The sequence below is a fragment of the Callorhinchus milii genome, unplaced genomic scaffold (assembly GCF_018977255.1).
Source record: "Callorhinchus milii isolate IMCB2004 unplaced genomic scaffold, IMCB_Cmil_1.0 Scaffold12, whole genome shotgun sequence".
In the NCBI taxonomy this organism is placed as follows: Eukaryota; Metazoa; Chordata; class Chondrichthyes; order Chimaeriformes; family Callorhinchidae; genus Callorhinchus; species Callorhinchus milii.
In genome coordinates, this window is record NW_024704753.1 from 116,611 (window position 1) to 130,259 (window position 13,649).

General features: G+C 42.8%; 2 protein-coding genes across 6 annotated transcripts; one reads left to right on the forward strand and one right to left on the reverse strand.

Moving 5' to 3' along the window:
• Positions 1-495: 495 nt before the first annotated feature.
• Positions 496-6,960, reverse strand: si:dkey-32e6.3. Of its 5 annotated transcripts, none has more exons than XM_042339791.1 (6): positions 6,904-6,960; positions 5,869-6,203; positions 3,350-3,735; positions 2,834-2,994; positions 1,516-1,648; positions 497-1,109 (listed from the first exon to the last, which is right to left on the reverse strand). In XM_042339791.1, the coding sequence occupies exons 2-6, from the start codon at positions 6,092-6,094 to the stop codon at positions 903-905; spliced, it is 1,113 nt and encodes a 370-aa protein (XP_042195725.1). In that variant the 5' UTR covers positions 6,095-6,203; positions 6,904-6,960; the 3' UTR covers positions 497-902. The 5 variants fall into 5 exon arrangements, 4 of the variants coding, with proteins under 4 accessions (XP_042195728.1, XP_042195725.1, XP_042195726.1 ...); XM_042339792.1 differs by having other exon boundaries at positions 5,869-6,232; XM_042339793.1 differs by having other exon boundaries at positions 6,890-6,916.
• A 234-nt stretch (positions 6,961-7,194) lies between these two features.
• On the forward strand, positions 7,195-9,936 carry LOC103188763 (surfeit locus protein 6 homolog). The gene is made up of 4 exons (XM_007908858.2): positions 7,195-7,374; positions 7,941-8,093; positions 8,961-9,046; positions 9,176-9,936. The coding sequence occupies exons 1-4, from the start codon at positions 7,275-7,277 to the stop codon at positions 9,863-9,865; spliced, it is 1,029 nt and encodes a 342-aa protein (XP_007907049.1). The 5' UTR covers positions 7,195-7,274; the 3' UTR covers positions 9,866-9,936.
• Positions 9,937-13,649: the final 3,713 nt, after the last annotated feature.

The window sequence follows — 13,649 nt, forward strand, 5'->3', positions numbered from 1 at the left end:
CTGTATCATATAAGAATTAGTATTATTTGATATTGCGCCTTATTACGTTGTTGTGACGGCTCCAAGCACTTCACAGAATATACTGTAAAGTTAATTGACTCTATTTTTGGAGTAAAAGATGGTGATATCTGCCTTATTACCATCAATTCACTTTAAGGGATATATTCTGTGAAACGCTTCTTTGAGATGCCTCAAATATGTGATAAAGTGCTGTATCAAATGCAAGGATTATTATTATTATATACTGAGAATTGCACGGGGAAAACAGACAAGTTTTTCTCCTATTAAAAGGACCAACGGGTAGAAATGATAAAATAAAATATGGATCTGCAAAAAATACAAAATATGATGAAATTGAAATTGTCCAAGTCAGGAATACAGTGTGGTCCCTGTATCTGATTGCTGTGCAATTCTGCAACCAATGAATAGATTTCACTTGAAAAATATAAATGGTGTTTGGTTAGTATTAACAAAAGCACTAGACATGCATTCAGTTTACAATGTGAAGTGCTTTATTCAGGAAGCAAATGGATTCAAGGATTCTTCACAACATTTGTTGTATAAACATATAAGACAGTTTGTTAAAGATGTACACTAAGCACTTTCCTCTGTTAAAGGCAACAATTCCATAGTACTCTTAACAGACATACATTTATATAAATATATTTGTAAACCCTTTAGGGAATAAAACTTATTAAATTTGATCTTATATGATTTGAATAGAATTTTTACACCTTGATAAGCATGCCAATATAAAGTACAGTGAAATTGTTTCCACAGCAAACCTTTCAGAGAAATTGGTTGTAGCAAAGTCGAAGTTACACTACAGTTTCACTAATATCTGTCAGCCCCTACATCTAGTTAACTCTTCTACTATTTGTTCTAAGATAAACAGTCCTATATCAGCTAGTTGTCGATTTGTCTGAGGTTGTTACGGCATCTTGAGCAGCACATTGCGCTGTGTATTTGATAAAATTCTCCTCACAATGCTGCACGCACTTGATGAAGTAATTCCGATCACATATGGCCTTCACAAGGTTTGTCTGAACCAGACAAATGTTATACAGCTCTGCAGTGGGAGCAATTCTGATTCCATCCTTGACAAATACCTGTTTTAAACGCAAAGTGACATTGTTGGTTTCAATCTAAATAATAACTGCAGGTGGTTGTAATATAAATTGAATAGATCACAAACATTTCACCAAGAATGGAGAGTTGCAGCTCTCCATTCAATCTAAATTCAAATTCAATCTAAAACACATTGGGTGATATAAAAATACAATTAATTATTAATATGATGTAACAAAGTACCACTATAAGAAAAAATATGGACCACTGACAAACCTAGAATGTAGACCATGAGTTAACACTAAATGTGCTGATGAGGCTGATTTGTTTAATGGGATAATGGGATTAATGAGACTGATTTGTACGTTACAACCTTTTATTGTTTTGATAAATGGGACTGTTATTAAAATTAATATATTTCATATCAATGTGGCATGACCACGATACCTGTGGATTGACAATGCTGTCAGAATCATTCAGACGGATATTATCATCTATGAAGATATGATGTACACCAGTGTGGGAAGGATCAATCCACAATGGCTTACCGCCTCTGTTTGAATAATTATTGCGAGCCCACCTTGAAAAAAACACAGAATGTGCAAACTGTAAATTTAGTGTTCAGCTTGGACTGAGAAATCACAACCGCATGGACGCTTTGAATCACAGTTAGGCAATTTGGTAAGAAATTATTAAGCTATTAGTTATTTATTATTAGGTATTTGTGGAGTCCTGTAGCACAGTGGTTAGAGCACTCGCTTTGCAAGCGAGAAACCTGAGTTCAATTCCAGGCAGAGAGCGAAACCTCGGGCAAGTTTCCTTACTCCACACAGAGCCTAATAATATTCCCTCCAAAACCCAAAACAATAATAAATTGGTCATTTTCAATCTACGACTGGTTGTGGGACATTGCTGTGCGCCATTGGCTGCCGCGTTCGCCCACAAATATACAGTCAATTCACTTTACAGTGTGTTCTGTGAAGCGCTTTGGGACGTCCTCCCGACGTGAAAAGCGCTATATCAAATGCAAGGATTATTCTTATTCTTATTATTTAAGGCATGTCACTAATAACTTAGTCCAGCCACCCAGTTGTTAACTATTTCTCATAATCACTAATAATAGTTGGGACTCCTCCCAACGTGAGAAGCGCTATACAAATGTAATTTTTTGTAGTTGTTTCATTTCATTATTATTAAACTGTGCGATTGTCAAAGTAAATATAATTATCTGTATTCAATGGGGTAATCTAATGCTAAACGTAGGAACAAGAGGTTCTTTAATTCCTCCCGTCAGTTTATTAGGTCATTGCAGATCTTTTAGTACCATTTCGTCATACCTGTTAGTACCCCTAATTTCCAGTATCTATCTCTAAACATAACAAAAGCAGGTAAATTTAGGACTATTGTTTTGCCCAAAATTAGATGTAAACTTTCTCTTTAGAATTCCAGAAGTGCATGTTAAAGTTAACTATTGCCATAATACAATATTAAAATGCAATTAGCATCCAATAAGTACCAGAGGTGAGGTAGTATTTGGCTGAGTCCACTTTTACTAACTCTATAGCATATTGCCAAGATGCAAATTGGCATGTGAGAAATTGCGTATCCGAGTTGTCACAGAACACTTATGTTCATTATAAATCACCAGTTCCTTATTAGCGCTATTCTACTTGTGCTTTAATAGATTTACCCATTACTCTGACTGAATGCAAAAATATTTTGCACATTGCACTGAAAATTGAAATAAAAATACTCCATAACTCACCAGTCAAAATGATCCTGAAAACCTACAATTCCCTTCAACGAGGAAAAGTAATTATAGAGGCCTCTGCTCTCTGATTTTAAAGAAATTTGATCAGATCCTACAGTCAGAACCACATTATCTGGACTGCAGCGGATCCGTCCCTCGACCATGCTGATTGGAAGCTAGAGAAAAAAATAGTGAAAACTTTATTTATTAGTTGGCTTAACCCGATAAAAATGCAACAAAGCTGGCTAGTGGGAAAATACACCACCTGATGCATTTACCTATTCAGGTTAGAAGGTTGTAAATTTGATTCTACAGTAAGTAATAATAATCCTTATATTTGATATAGCGCCTCTCATGTAAGGACAGCTCAAAGCACTTCCCGGGATTTACTATGAAGTGTAGTGACTGCGTATTTTATAGGCAAACATGGCAAACAACCTGTGCACAGCACCAATATTTAGGTGCAACGAGTAGAATGGCATTCTACTATGCTCTAATGTCTAAGATTTATTTACTTCTAACTTCACTTACTTGCTTCATTTGCAGATGTTTATATTCAGGGTGATTGCCTGACAGGGCAAACTGAATTGTTTCCAAAGTTCTGCACAGATCTGTCCCAAACGTTCGAAATATTATTGCAAATTCTCTATTCTGTGATAACAAGTCATCAATGAACTCGAAAAAAGCTGGTAGGATCCAGTGATAGTGTTTCCCATCCTCTCCAGTAGTAGACAGTAGCTCATCATATGGATTTTGCCATTCCAGTTTCTGCAGACAGTCACTGTGAATCTTTTTAAAGGGTTGTCCATCAGCCGTCTCTGTGAAGTCCAGCACCCTCCCAAACTGTGAATAATAGCTCACAGCACCATCGCAAGGAGGGTTTAGAGAGAGTACACTACTTAGCCATTCCCACCTGCCTGAAATAAAAGTTAAATCAGAGTTAGTTGAACTTTGTTGTCAATGCTGCCTCCAGTTCAATTCAGTCAGGGAGTAATGTTAGGAAAGCGACTCTGATAGAGGTGTTTGAAATCATGTGGAAAATAGGGAAAAATGAAATCCACTGATCAATAAATCAGTAACAAGACATAAATTTAAGATCATTATTAAATTTAAATATTATTATTATTGTCATGACCAAAAGGCAAAGGGAGAGTATGTTTTTTTGATAAACAATTCTTTACATACAATTATTAAAATAAAATTACTCACTCAATGGCTTTTTGTGGGACATTTCTGTGCGCAAATTAGCTGCCATGTTTGTCCACAAAATATACGGTCACTCCACTTTACAGTGTATCCTGTGAAGTGCTTTGAGACACCCAGACAAGGTGATAAGGTGCTATATCAAATGCAAAAATTATTATGTTTATTATGAGGACATGGAATGCCTCACCGTAATAGCTTTTTAAAGGAAATTAGAAAATGTTTGAAATAAGGTATTAAAAGTGTTTTGGGGTAGAAGAGCAGGGGAATAGGACTAAACAGGAGTTCTTTCAGAGACGGCACCGGCATTACGCCTCCTCTTATGCTGTACAATTTTGATCTTAAGTTCTATACTTAAAAAACTCACATGTTCTCTCTTCCATCAGGGTGCCTCTAAAACAAATGTTAAGACTCACTCGTCTGTAACTTCCTGGGTGATCATTTTGCCCGCTTTTGTAAATTGGCACCACTCCCATTTCCATTGAATTCAACAACTTGCACTTGTATAGAGGCAGGGTAGCATCTCAGAGCGGAGCCCGACTCCAAGCCGGGGTGAGGGAGCGATAAGCACGGTCGCACAGGCAAGTTTTCAGATGGGACTCTGAGAGTATTCCAGAGTTTTGGGGCGTAGTGGCTGAAAGCACGATCTCCAATGGTGAGGCGGTGGGTGTGCGAGGGACGAGCAGGAGGCTGATGCCAGTCAAACGGAGGTTCTGGATGGTGGATTGAGGAGTGAGGAGGTCAAGAGAGATAGGGAGGTGCCGGGAGTGAATGGAATTGAATACAAGAATGAGGATCTTGAAATTGATCCATTCGGTGATGGAGAGCCAGTGGAGCCTGGGCCAGACTTTGGTCCAGGTCAGTATGCGGGCAGCAGAGTTTTGAATGAGCTGATTTTGTGAATGGTGGAGCTTGGGAGACCAGCAAAAAGTGTGTTGGAATAATTCAAGCAGGAGGTGATTCCTCCCATTTGGATTACTCCAACTCCTACATGAATAATTCATGAAATAAGTTTTTTATACTTGAAATTTGAAAGTAACTGTAATGTGTCACGGCCAATATTTCTAATTCAAATTCAACGCATTAATTCCAATTTATTAAGCTACTCATTTAATTGTTTGTGAAATGTTGCTGACACAAATTAGCTGCCATATTTGCCTACATATGATTCATTGCACTTCAAGGTGTGCTCAAGAGTAGCTTTTTTAAGTGAGATGTAAACACAGAGAGGGAGTTCCAGAGGTAAAGGGCAAAGTTGCTGGGGACATGTATCAAGCTCAAATATCTGAGCAAAGCGGGCAAGCAGAAAAGTGGGGTAGAAGATGAAGTGATAGGCATGCAGTTTCCTCCAGGTGAGGATACAGACACCAGAGGTTTGCATCAGCTGGTGAAACTGGGGAAGCAGCAAGGAATGGGTTTGAGACATTTAGACGAGAAGCAACAAAGGTGAGGGTTTCAAAAGCAATTGGTATGAGATACGGGCAGAGGCAGATAGTGGAGAAAGGTGAATGAAAGGTTCAAATGAGAAAGTGCTATAAAGAATGGAAGTATTATTAATCATCGTAAAACAAGTATGTCATGCTCTAAATGAACACAACCCATATTGCAATTGCTCTTTTGTAAGCTTCTCCACAGCTGTACTACAAAGTTTGGTTCCTGTTGACAGGTTCTCCACCACCAAATGAAACGTGTTCAAAGAACGTAGCTGGATTTAAACATTAGTGGAGGATGGCATTTTTTAATCTTTGCTTTCTGCTAGTCTCATTACTTACCACTGAATTCCACTATATTAATTTTATGTGTTCTATCTCTGCAGATTTGTAATGATTGCTGCTTCTGGCACTTACCTATCTGGTTCATCCGACCCCAGGTCACAGTGGATAGAAAGGAATTAAGAGCATTGCTGGGTCCCTGGCCAGTGACTGTGTCACACAGTAGGATTGTGTTATTTAAATCCAGATGCACAATCAGTTTTGTTTTTTTGCAATTTAAAGTTGTGGGAATCTCAGTAACTGTTCGGCTTGAATCAGATTTCATATCTTCCATATCTGGATTTGAAAGGAGTGATGCCATTTGTGGAGTTTAATTCTATTTAATTCTTAATTCTAATCAAAAGATTTTTCAGCCGAGATTCCGAGTTTCACGAGATCCAAACATGTGGATTGTGTCCACGTCCCAATCGCTGTCAACAAAAGAAAAGTCGGTGAAGCTCTGCAAACATCAGAACAATTGTAATTAGTTCAGTTGTTTGTTTACTTTTTAGGATCAACATTTATATATAACGTCCCTCAGCGGAGCGGAGCGAGAGGGGGAGGCCGGGGGCGTGGATCCGGGGCGCGGGCCCGGTGTGGGGGGGGGGGCCCGGTGTGGGGGGGGGGGGGCGGGGGGGGGCCGGTGTGGGGGGCGGGGGGGCCCGGTGTGGGGGCCCGGTGTGGGGGGGGGGCCCGCTGTGGGGGGCGGGGTCCCGGTGTGGGGGGGCCCGGTGTGGGGGGCGGGGCCCGGTGTGGGGGGGCCCGGTGTGGGGGGCGGGGGGGCCCGGTGTGGGGGGGCCCGGTGTGGGGGGGGGGGCCCGGTGTGGGGGGGCCCGGTGTGGGGGCGGGGGGGCCCGGTGTGGGGGGCGGGGGGGCCCGGTGTGGGGGGGCCCGGTGTGGGGGGCGGGGTCCCGGTGTGGGGGGTCCGGTGTGGGGGCGGGGGGGGCCCGGTGTGGGGGGCCCGGTGTGGGGGGGGGGGCCCGGTGTGGGGGGCGGGGGGCCCGGTGTGGGGGGGGGCCCGGTGTGGGGGGCGGGGGGGCCCGGTGTGGGGGGGCCCGGTGTGGGGGGCGGGGTCCCGGTGTGGGGGGCGGGGTGGTCCCGGTGTAATATTATTTACTATAACCGCCAAACCTCTCTCCCGGGCAGATGGCGGGAAGTCGGTGTGCGCATGCGCGTATTGCAGTGTCCGGTGTATCCGGGGGTGTGGCCGGTGACGCTGTGTGACGCTGCCTCTGATTGGCTGCCGCTGATTGGCTGCCTCACGGCCCGGTTCGCGTATGTGCAGTGACGTCATCAGTCAGCGCCGAAAGGCCCACGTGCAACTGCAGCCGAGAAGCCGAGCGCGACCCCCGACCCCGACCCGCCGCACCCCCCGACCCCGGGCCGCCGCACCCCCCGACCCCGGGCCGCCGCACCCCCCGACCCCGGGCCGCCGCCTGTGTCCTGTGAACATCGTCCCGTTTCCTGTTTGAAGCCTCTGAGAGTTGGTTATCGCTGACACAATGGCGGACCTGAGTCTCGCCGCTAAAGACAAGTACCTACAGCGTCTGGGAAGCAAAGTGTGCGCCGCTCAGCGCCAGGAGCCACACCAGCGAAAACTTGGTAAACATTGTTGCAGAACCCTATTTCCCAGAGGATTGACTGAGTTTCTGGTGAAACTGGTTCTGGATATTAGATTTCAGTGAATTTGGACAGTGATGTTACAGTAAAGAAGATATAGAGATTGGCCGAAAGTATTAATACATGAGATTTGGTTTGTGTTGAAGTTCATGTTACAGAACTGTATAATATCTTTCTAGAAATGCTATCTTCAGGATTTTTTAAAATATTTGAACATTATAAATATGTAAAAATTATTTACATTTGATATATCACCTGTATTTTTTAAATGTCTCAAATTTATGTATGTTTTCTGACTATCCAGTGCCTTGGAAGCCATTTGCAGTTTTACGTCCACCTTAAAAAAAACACTCAAATATTTGTGAAATTAGCATAGATTGTTTCCAGTTAAATATAAATTGTTTAAAAAGCTCACAACCAGAGGAATTACCTGAAGTTATACCTTAAAGTGGCTGCTGATTACTAATCAGAAATCATCGCTTTGACCCTGTGTTGGTGTGTGAACGCCCCCCAAAATTTTTTTTATGTAATTTCTTTAAAATTACAAGTTTCCAGAAAGATGGGCACTGAGGAGAGTCATCAACTTAAAAAGAAAAAAAGAAAGAAGCAGCCTCTGAAGGAACAGAGAGGTTTTCAGGCAGTGAGAGTCGATCTGTCTAAACCTGCTCAGGTGGGAATAAAAGAAAATCAAAATTTCAGAGGTGAGAAAATTAAAGGTGAAACATGCATGTTAAAATCCACTTGAGATGTTTATATTTATTTCACAAGTTAAGTACTTCAATTGAGTGCTCTTGCTTTCTCGTCTTCTCTTGCCTGTTGATAGTGACAGTGTTGTAGAAGTGGATTCCACTCCTGGAAATGTGAATTAATAACACCTGAAAATTTAGAAGGAATTTACTTTTCTCAAAAGTTAATTGAAAAAGAAATCCAAGAAAATATACAGCAAATTTCAAACAGATTATTTTTGTATAAATGAGATTTAAAGACGGACCCTGAAATGTTATTAATGAGCAAAACCTATTTGTAGACTGTGCCCTCCTTCCCCCCACACCCCACTCTCCCCGATCCTGATCCCCAGCTCAGGTCCAAAACACTAATTGTCCAGCACCTTAGGACGTCCTCCCGATGTGAAAGGCGCTATACAATGTAATTTTGTTGTTGTGGAGAGATGCTGAGTTGGTCATATATCCTTTCTATTCTGCAGTTATTTATTGCAGAACTGACTAATTTTACTTATTATCTGGAAATAATACATGTATTTTTAGAGCTCAGTGTTAGTAAGGTATAAAATGAATTGTCATTTGCAACTTGTGTAAATAGTGCAGTTAAAAAAATTGAAAACTTCATTCATGTAACTGGGACAATTTATAGTGTATTATTTTATGTCACTACAATGGCTTAATAATAAAAAAATCTTTCAATTGATATAGCTTATTATGTGGTTGAAACATCTCAAAATGCTCACAGGCTTTACAGTAAAATAAGTGACTTTGTATTTATGAGGTTAAGACTGAGCTACGACTGTAGCATTATTATTGCGACAGTTGACCTCTTCTTTTCTCTCACAGTTAGCAAAACAGAATTGGGCTCCTTCTCAGCGGTAAATCTTCTTCGCCAGAGATTGCATGACAAAATTGAAGAATCCCGTGGACAGGTGAATTCAAAAAATTATGTTTCTGTGAGAAGCAAAGCAATGTCTTCCTTTCCAGTCGCTGCGTTAGTCGTATTGCATCTTGCCTTTTTTGAAAAAAATCAACATAGAATATATACTTTTTTTGAATAGGTCAACCAGAGAGGCTTGTCATCTGAAGAATTAAAGAAGTTACGTCTGCGTAGAAAACAGGAACGGGAAAGAAAAAAACGAAAACGAAAAGAATTGCGGATAAAGAAAGAACAGGAGACATTGCCTCAGGAAGAGTGTGTGGCATCAGACACTCAAAAAGGAGAGACAACGCAGGAGTGCAGGAAAGTGGAGGAGCAAATAATCTTCAATAAAATTGAAGTATCATCTCAAGTAGTCAATAATAAAATACTGAAGAAAAAAGAGAAAAAAGGAAAGATTAAAGGTGGTGTCACACCCTTGACTGGTAAAAACTACAAACAGCTGTTGTCCAGGCTAGAAGCTCGGAAGAGTAAGATAGAAGAACTGAAGAGCAAAGATGAAGATAAAGCAAAGGAAATTGAGACAAAAATGAAATGGACTAATGCTCTTTACAGAGCTGAGGGTGTGAAGATCAAAGACAATGAAGAAATGTTGAAAATCGCATTAAAAAGAAAGGAGAAGCTGAAGGCCCAGCGCCAGAAGAATTGGGAGAAACGAACTGAGCAAGTGGTGGAGAAGATGCAACATCGTCAGAACAAGAGGCAGAGAAACCTAAAGAAAAAGAAACTGGCCAAGATAGAGAGGAAAAAGGATAAGGCGAGAAAGAAGGGCCGTGTTCTGCCAGAAGACATCAAAAAAGCACAACTTTAAAAACAATTTCATGTTTTCAAAAATAAATGCTCCTTCCCCCTCAAAATAAATTCACCGGTCTTTTATCATAATGTATAATGTTTGTAATTTTTTTTAAACCATCTGCAATGTACATTTGTAATCTTATCTTCACTTATGATATGAAACACCAGATCATTACAATTAACTCAGATTTAATAACTGTAACAAAAGATCACAGTGTAATAAGGAAACAAAGGAACAGGAGTAGGCCATTCAGCCACTCAAGCCTGTTCAGCCATTTTATATCACGGCTGACCTATGACTCAACTCCATTGTGCATTTCATGCTGAGCTGTGTTTCCCACCAGGAGGCTCACAGGGAGTTCCTGGTACCCACCTAGAGAGGTTCAAATCCATACTTGTTATATCAAATGGCCAGTTCGTGATTATCCTCCTTTGGGGCAGGTGAGTGGGGTCTCCTTGGAGCTGAACTACCTCCAAGGCGACATGTTTGGCAACGGAATATCAGAGCCATACCTTTCTGGTGGTCTTTAGTCCAGTTCCTGAGGCAGGCAGTTGTGCAGTACCCCAGGGCACTAATGGTGACAGGCCAGTCATCCTGGCACATCGGCAGGGCAAATTGGTTATTGGGGGCAGGGAATCCTCACACTCAGCTCCCATTAATCCTGCAACCCAAAGCCCTAACGGCTAGGGTTGTCATAACTGGACAAGCAAGGGAAAACTTGCCAGACAATGCTCTCAATGGTAAGCTAGGCAGTTCAGAGCACAAAAGGAGACCATTCGGTCCATCATGTCTGTGCCGGCTCTTTGAAAAGAGCTATCCAAATCAATCCTACTCTCTCTCCCCATAACCCTACAAACTTGTCCTCCACAAATAATTATCTACAGTTTTAGCTGGTTAGATTCCAGCAGTTACCCCCAACACATACTCTAGATGCTAAGCTTTGGCTCTTGCCAACCCATGCCTAATAACTTCCAGAGTTAGGTAAGTGGAATCCATCCCACCAGGGAGAGTGATTATGGCATTCCAATAATGCAACAAGCATTCATTTCATGTGTGGGTGGGATGTAGGGAATACTGTTTGGTTTGGATACTCTTAAAAATGGTGATCAGTTTCCACGTGTGTCAGACACTTGGCTAACCAAACACAGCTTTGAGAAGTGGTTTGAGACATCTTCCTGAAGTGAAAGATGCTACATAAATGAAAATTGTTTTTTGCTGAAGGGCACCTGTGACCATGTACTGTACAAATGCCTGCAGAAGAGAATCAATTTTTAGAGAAAAGTTGAGAAACAAAACATGTGAAAGTAACATTTGCAAATAGTAGATATCACAAGGCTGATCAGAATGTTTTTGGCTCCCATTCACCTTGGAGTCATTTTATATGTACAAATATCAAGGTTTGAACTTGCAATCAGTGCAGGGCCACAGTACAGCTGTGTTTTACTAATACAGAATGATGCAACACTGATCTGTTTACTCACCAGAAAATGATTCAGGAGATAAAATAATTTCTTACATTGTCAATCGTATCTCATGAACAACTGTTGAAATGATCTTTTGCCAGTTAGAACTTGTTTTGTTGAGAACATGGAACTAATTTAATCATTAGAAGTGCATGACCTTTATTAATATTTGCCACACATTACTTATTACGCATTGAAATTGCCATTGGCTTTACATAGACTGTTGAATAATTGTTTCTGTAATCTTTCTGGATTTTTGCAAAGGTGTTTTGGTGGACAGCATCAAACAGCAAACGGGATGCAGTTACTGGTGACTAAATAGTAAGTGGTGGTGTGGGTGCCCTACTATCTACTGCCAGTCCCAACTTCTCTATAATCTCCAATGGATTCTCATCCCATGGTGACTATGGTGTACTCAAGCTCTCCCCTGTTATCATCTGCAGGCATATGGGTCAATATCCATATTTACCAAATGAAATTGATCTCCACTTTGATTGCAAAGAACATAGTCAGATTTATCAAGTCAACAGATCCAAGATACATGGAATTCAGTGAAGCAAGATAATAAGCTTTGGATATAAGAATAGTGGACAGCAACCTATTCTAAATGGAAAACATTGAGAATTAGGGCACATAAGTCATTACAACAACAACAACTTGCACTTATATAGTGCCCTCCACGCTTGGTGGCATCTCAGAGCTTAACAATGGTGGAGCCCAAGGCTGAGCCAGGGGGAGGGGAAGGTGACCATAGGCACGGTCAAAAAGTCTTCAGGTGCGACTTGAATATGGGGAAGGAGGGGCAAGGCGACAGGGTTGAGGGAGGGAGTTCCACAGTTTTGGGGCGTAATGGCTGAAGGGACGGCCACCGATGGTGGAGCGGAGGATTCGGGGGATGCAGAGGAGGCCGGACTGAGTAGAGCAGAGGCAGCAGGTACTGCTGTGGGGAGAGAAGAGGTTAGAGAGATGGGGGTGGGGTGGGTGGGGGGCAGGGAATGGAGGGATTTAAACATTAGAGAGAGGATCTTGAAGTGGATCCACTCTGTAACAGGAGCCACTGGGGTTTAGCAAGAACTGGGGTAATTGAGGGAAGGAGTTTGGTGCAGGTGAGAATGCGGGCGGCGAAATTTTACACAAGCTGAATTTTGGAGGAGGGGAGACTGGCGAGGAGGGCGTTAGAATCGACTCGCCGAGAGGTGACAAAGGCATGGACAAGGGTTTTGGCAGCTTTTGGGGTGAGGTATTGTCGGAGATGGGCAATGTGGCAGAGGTGCAAGAAAGCAGTGCTGGTCAGGGACCGGACATGGGGGAGGAAGAATAACTGGGGATCAAACCTAATGACTAAGTTGCGCATGGGTTCAGAGAGTTTTAAGAACAGGTCGGGTAGATTGAGGAGGTCGGAACCATGGGACAGAAGATGTTGGCAGGAGCCAAAGGGTATGGCTTCCGTCTTGTGGATGATTAACTGCAGACAAGCTGACAGAACATCAGGATACTGAGGGTCGCAGCTGGAGATGGAAAAGTAGAGTTGAGCGTCATCCACATCCATGTGGAAGTTAACCCTGTGTCTGCAGATGACAACACTGAGAGGGAGCATATAGATGAGGAAGAGAAGGGGACCAAGAATGGATCCTTGGGGTATCTACCCCACAGGTGACCGGGTGAAAGTGCGAAGAAAAGCCATTTGCAGAAATGTGCTGGTGGTTTATAAGGTAGGATTCGAACCAAGTGAATGCGGTCCCACTGAGCTATGATGGAGGACAGGCGTTGCACGAGGATGGCGTGATCAACTGTGTTGAACGCGATGGAGAGGACCAGGAGGACAAGAAGGCAGAGGAAGCCCTGGTCACAGATAGATTTGTGGCCTTCACAAGCGCGGACTCTGTACTGTGGGCAGCCAAGGCAGAAACTGGACTGGAGGAGTTCGAGTAGGGTGTGGAGGGAGAGATGTGCACAAAGTTGGAAGGCAACAACGCCATTCCAGAGCGTTGGAAAGAAAGGCAGGTTTGAGATAGGGCGAGAGTGGCCGAGGTTGGAGGGATCGAGGGTAGTTTTTTTTTAAGGAGTGGGGTGATGATTGCAGTTTTGAGAGCGAGTGGGACTGATCCTGAGGAGAGAGACTGGTTATAGTGTCTGCCAGCAGTGGGCAGAGGAGGGGGAGCTGAGTGATCAGCAATTGGGTGGGGAGGGAGTCGAGGCAGCAGGTGGTGGGTTTCATTGTGGATGAAAGATAGGAAGGAGAGATGGGGGCAAATGAATGTAGGATAGGGGCGTGGTAGGACCTGAGGGCAGGGTGGGTGAGGGAGATCTAATGGGGGGGCGGGGGGGGGGGGGGG

Excerpts from the sequence above, each read along its gene's own strand:
- si:dkey-32e6.3 (XM_042339791.1), bottom strand. The coding sequence starts at position 6,094 with ATGGCATCACTCCTTTCAAATCCAGATATGGAAGATATGAAATCTGAT. Across the intron at positions 3,736-5,868 it reads GGGTCGGATGAACCAGATAG|GCAGGTGGGAATGGCTAAGT; the intron begins GTAAGTGCCAGA and ends CTTTTATTTCAG. Across the intron at positions 1,110-1,515 it reads ACAGCATTGTCAATCCACAG|GTATTTGTCAAGGATGGAAT; the intron begins GTATCGTGGTCA and ends CGTTTAAAACAG.
- LOC103188763 (XM_007908858.2), top strand. The coding sequence starts at position 7,275 with ATGGCGGACCTGAGTCTCGCCGCTAAAGACAAGTACCTACAGCGTCTG. Across the intron at positions 7,375-7,940 it reads GCCACACCAGCGAAAACTTG|TTTCCAGAAAGATGGGCACT; the intron begins GTAAACATTGTT and ends TAAAATTACAAG. Across the intron at positions 9,047-9,175 it reads TTGAAGAATCCCGTGGACAG|GTCAACCAGAGAGGCTTGTC; the intron begins GTGAATTCAAAA and ends TTTTTTGAATAG.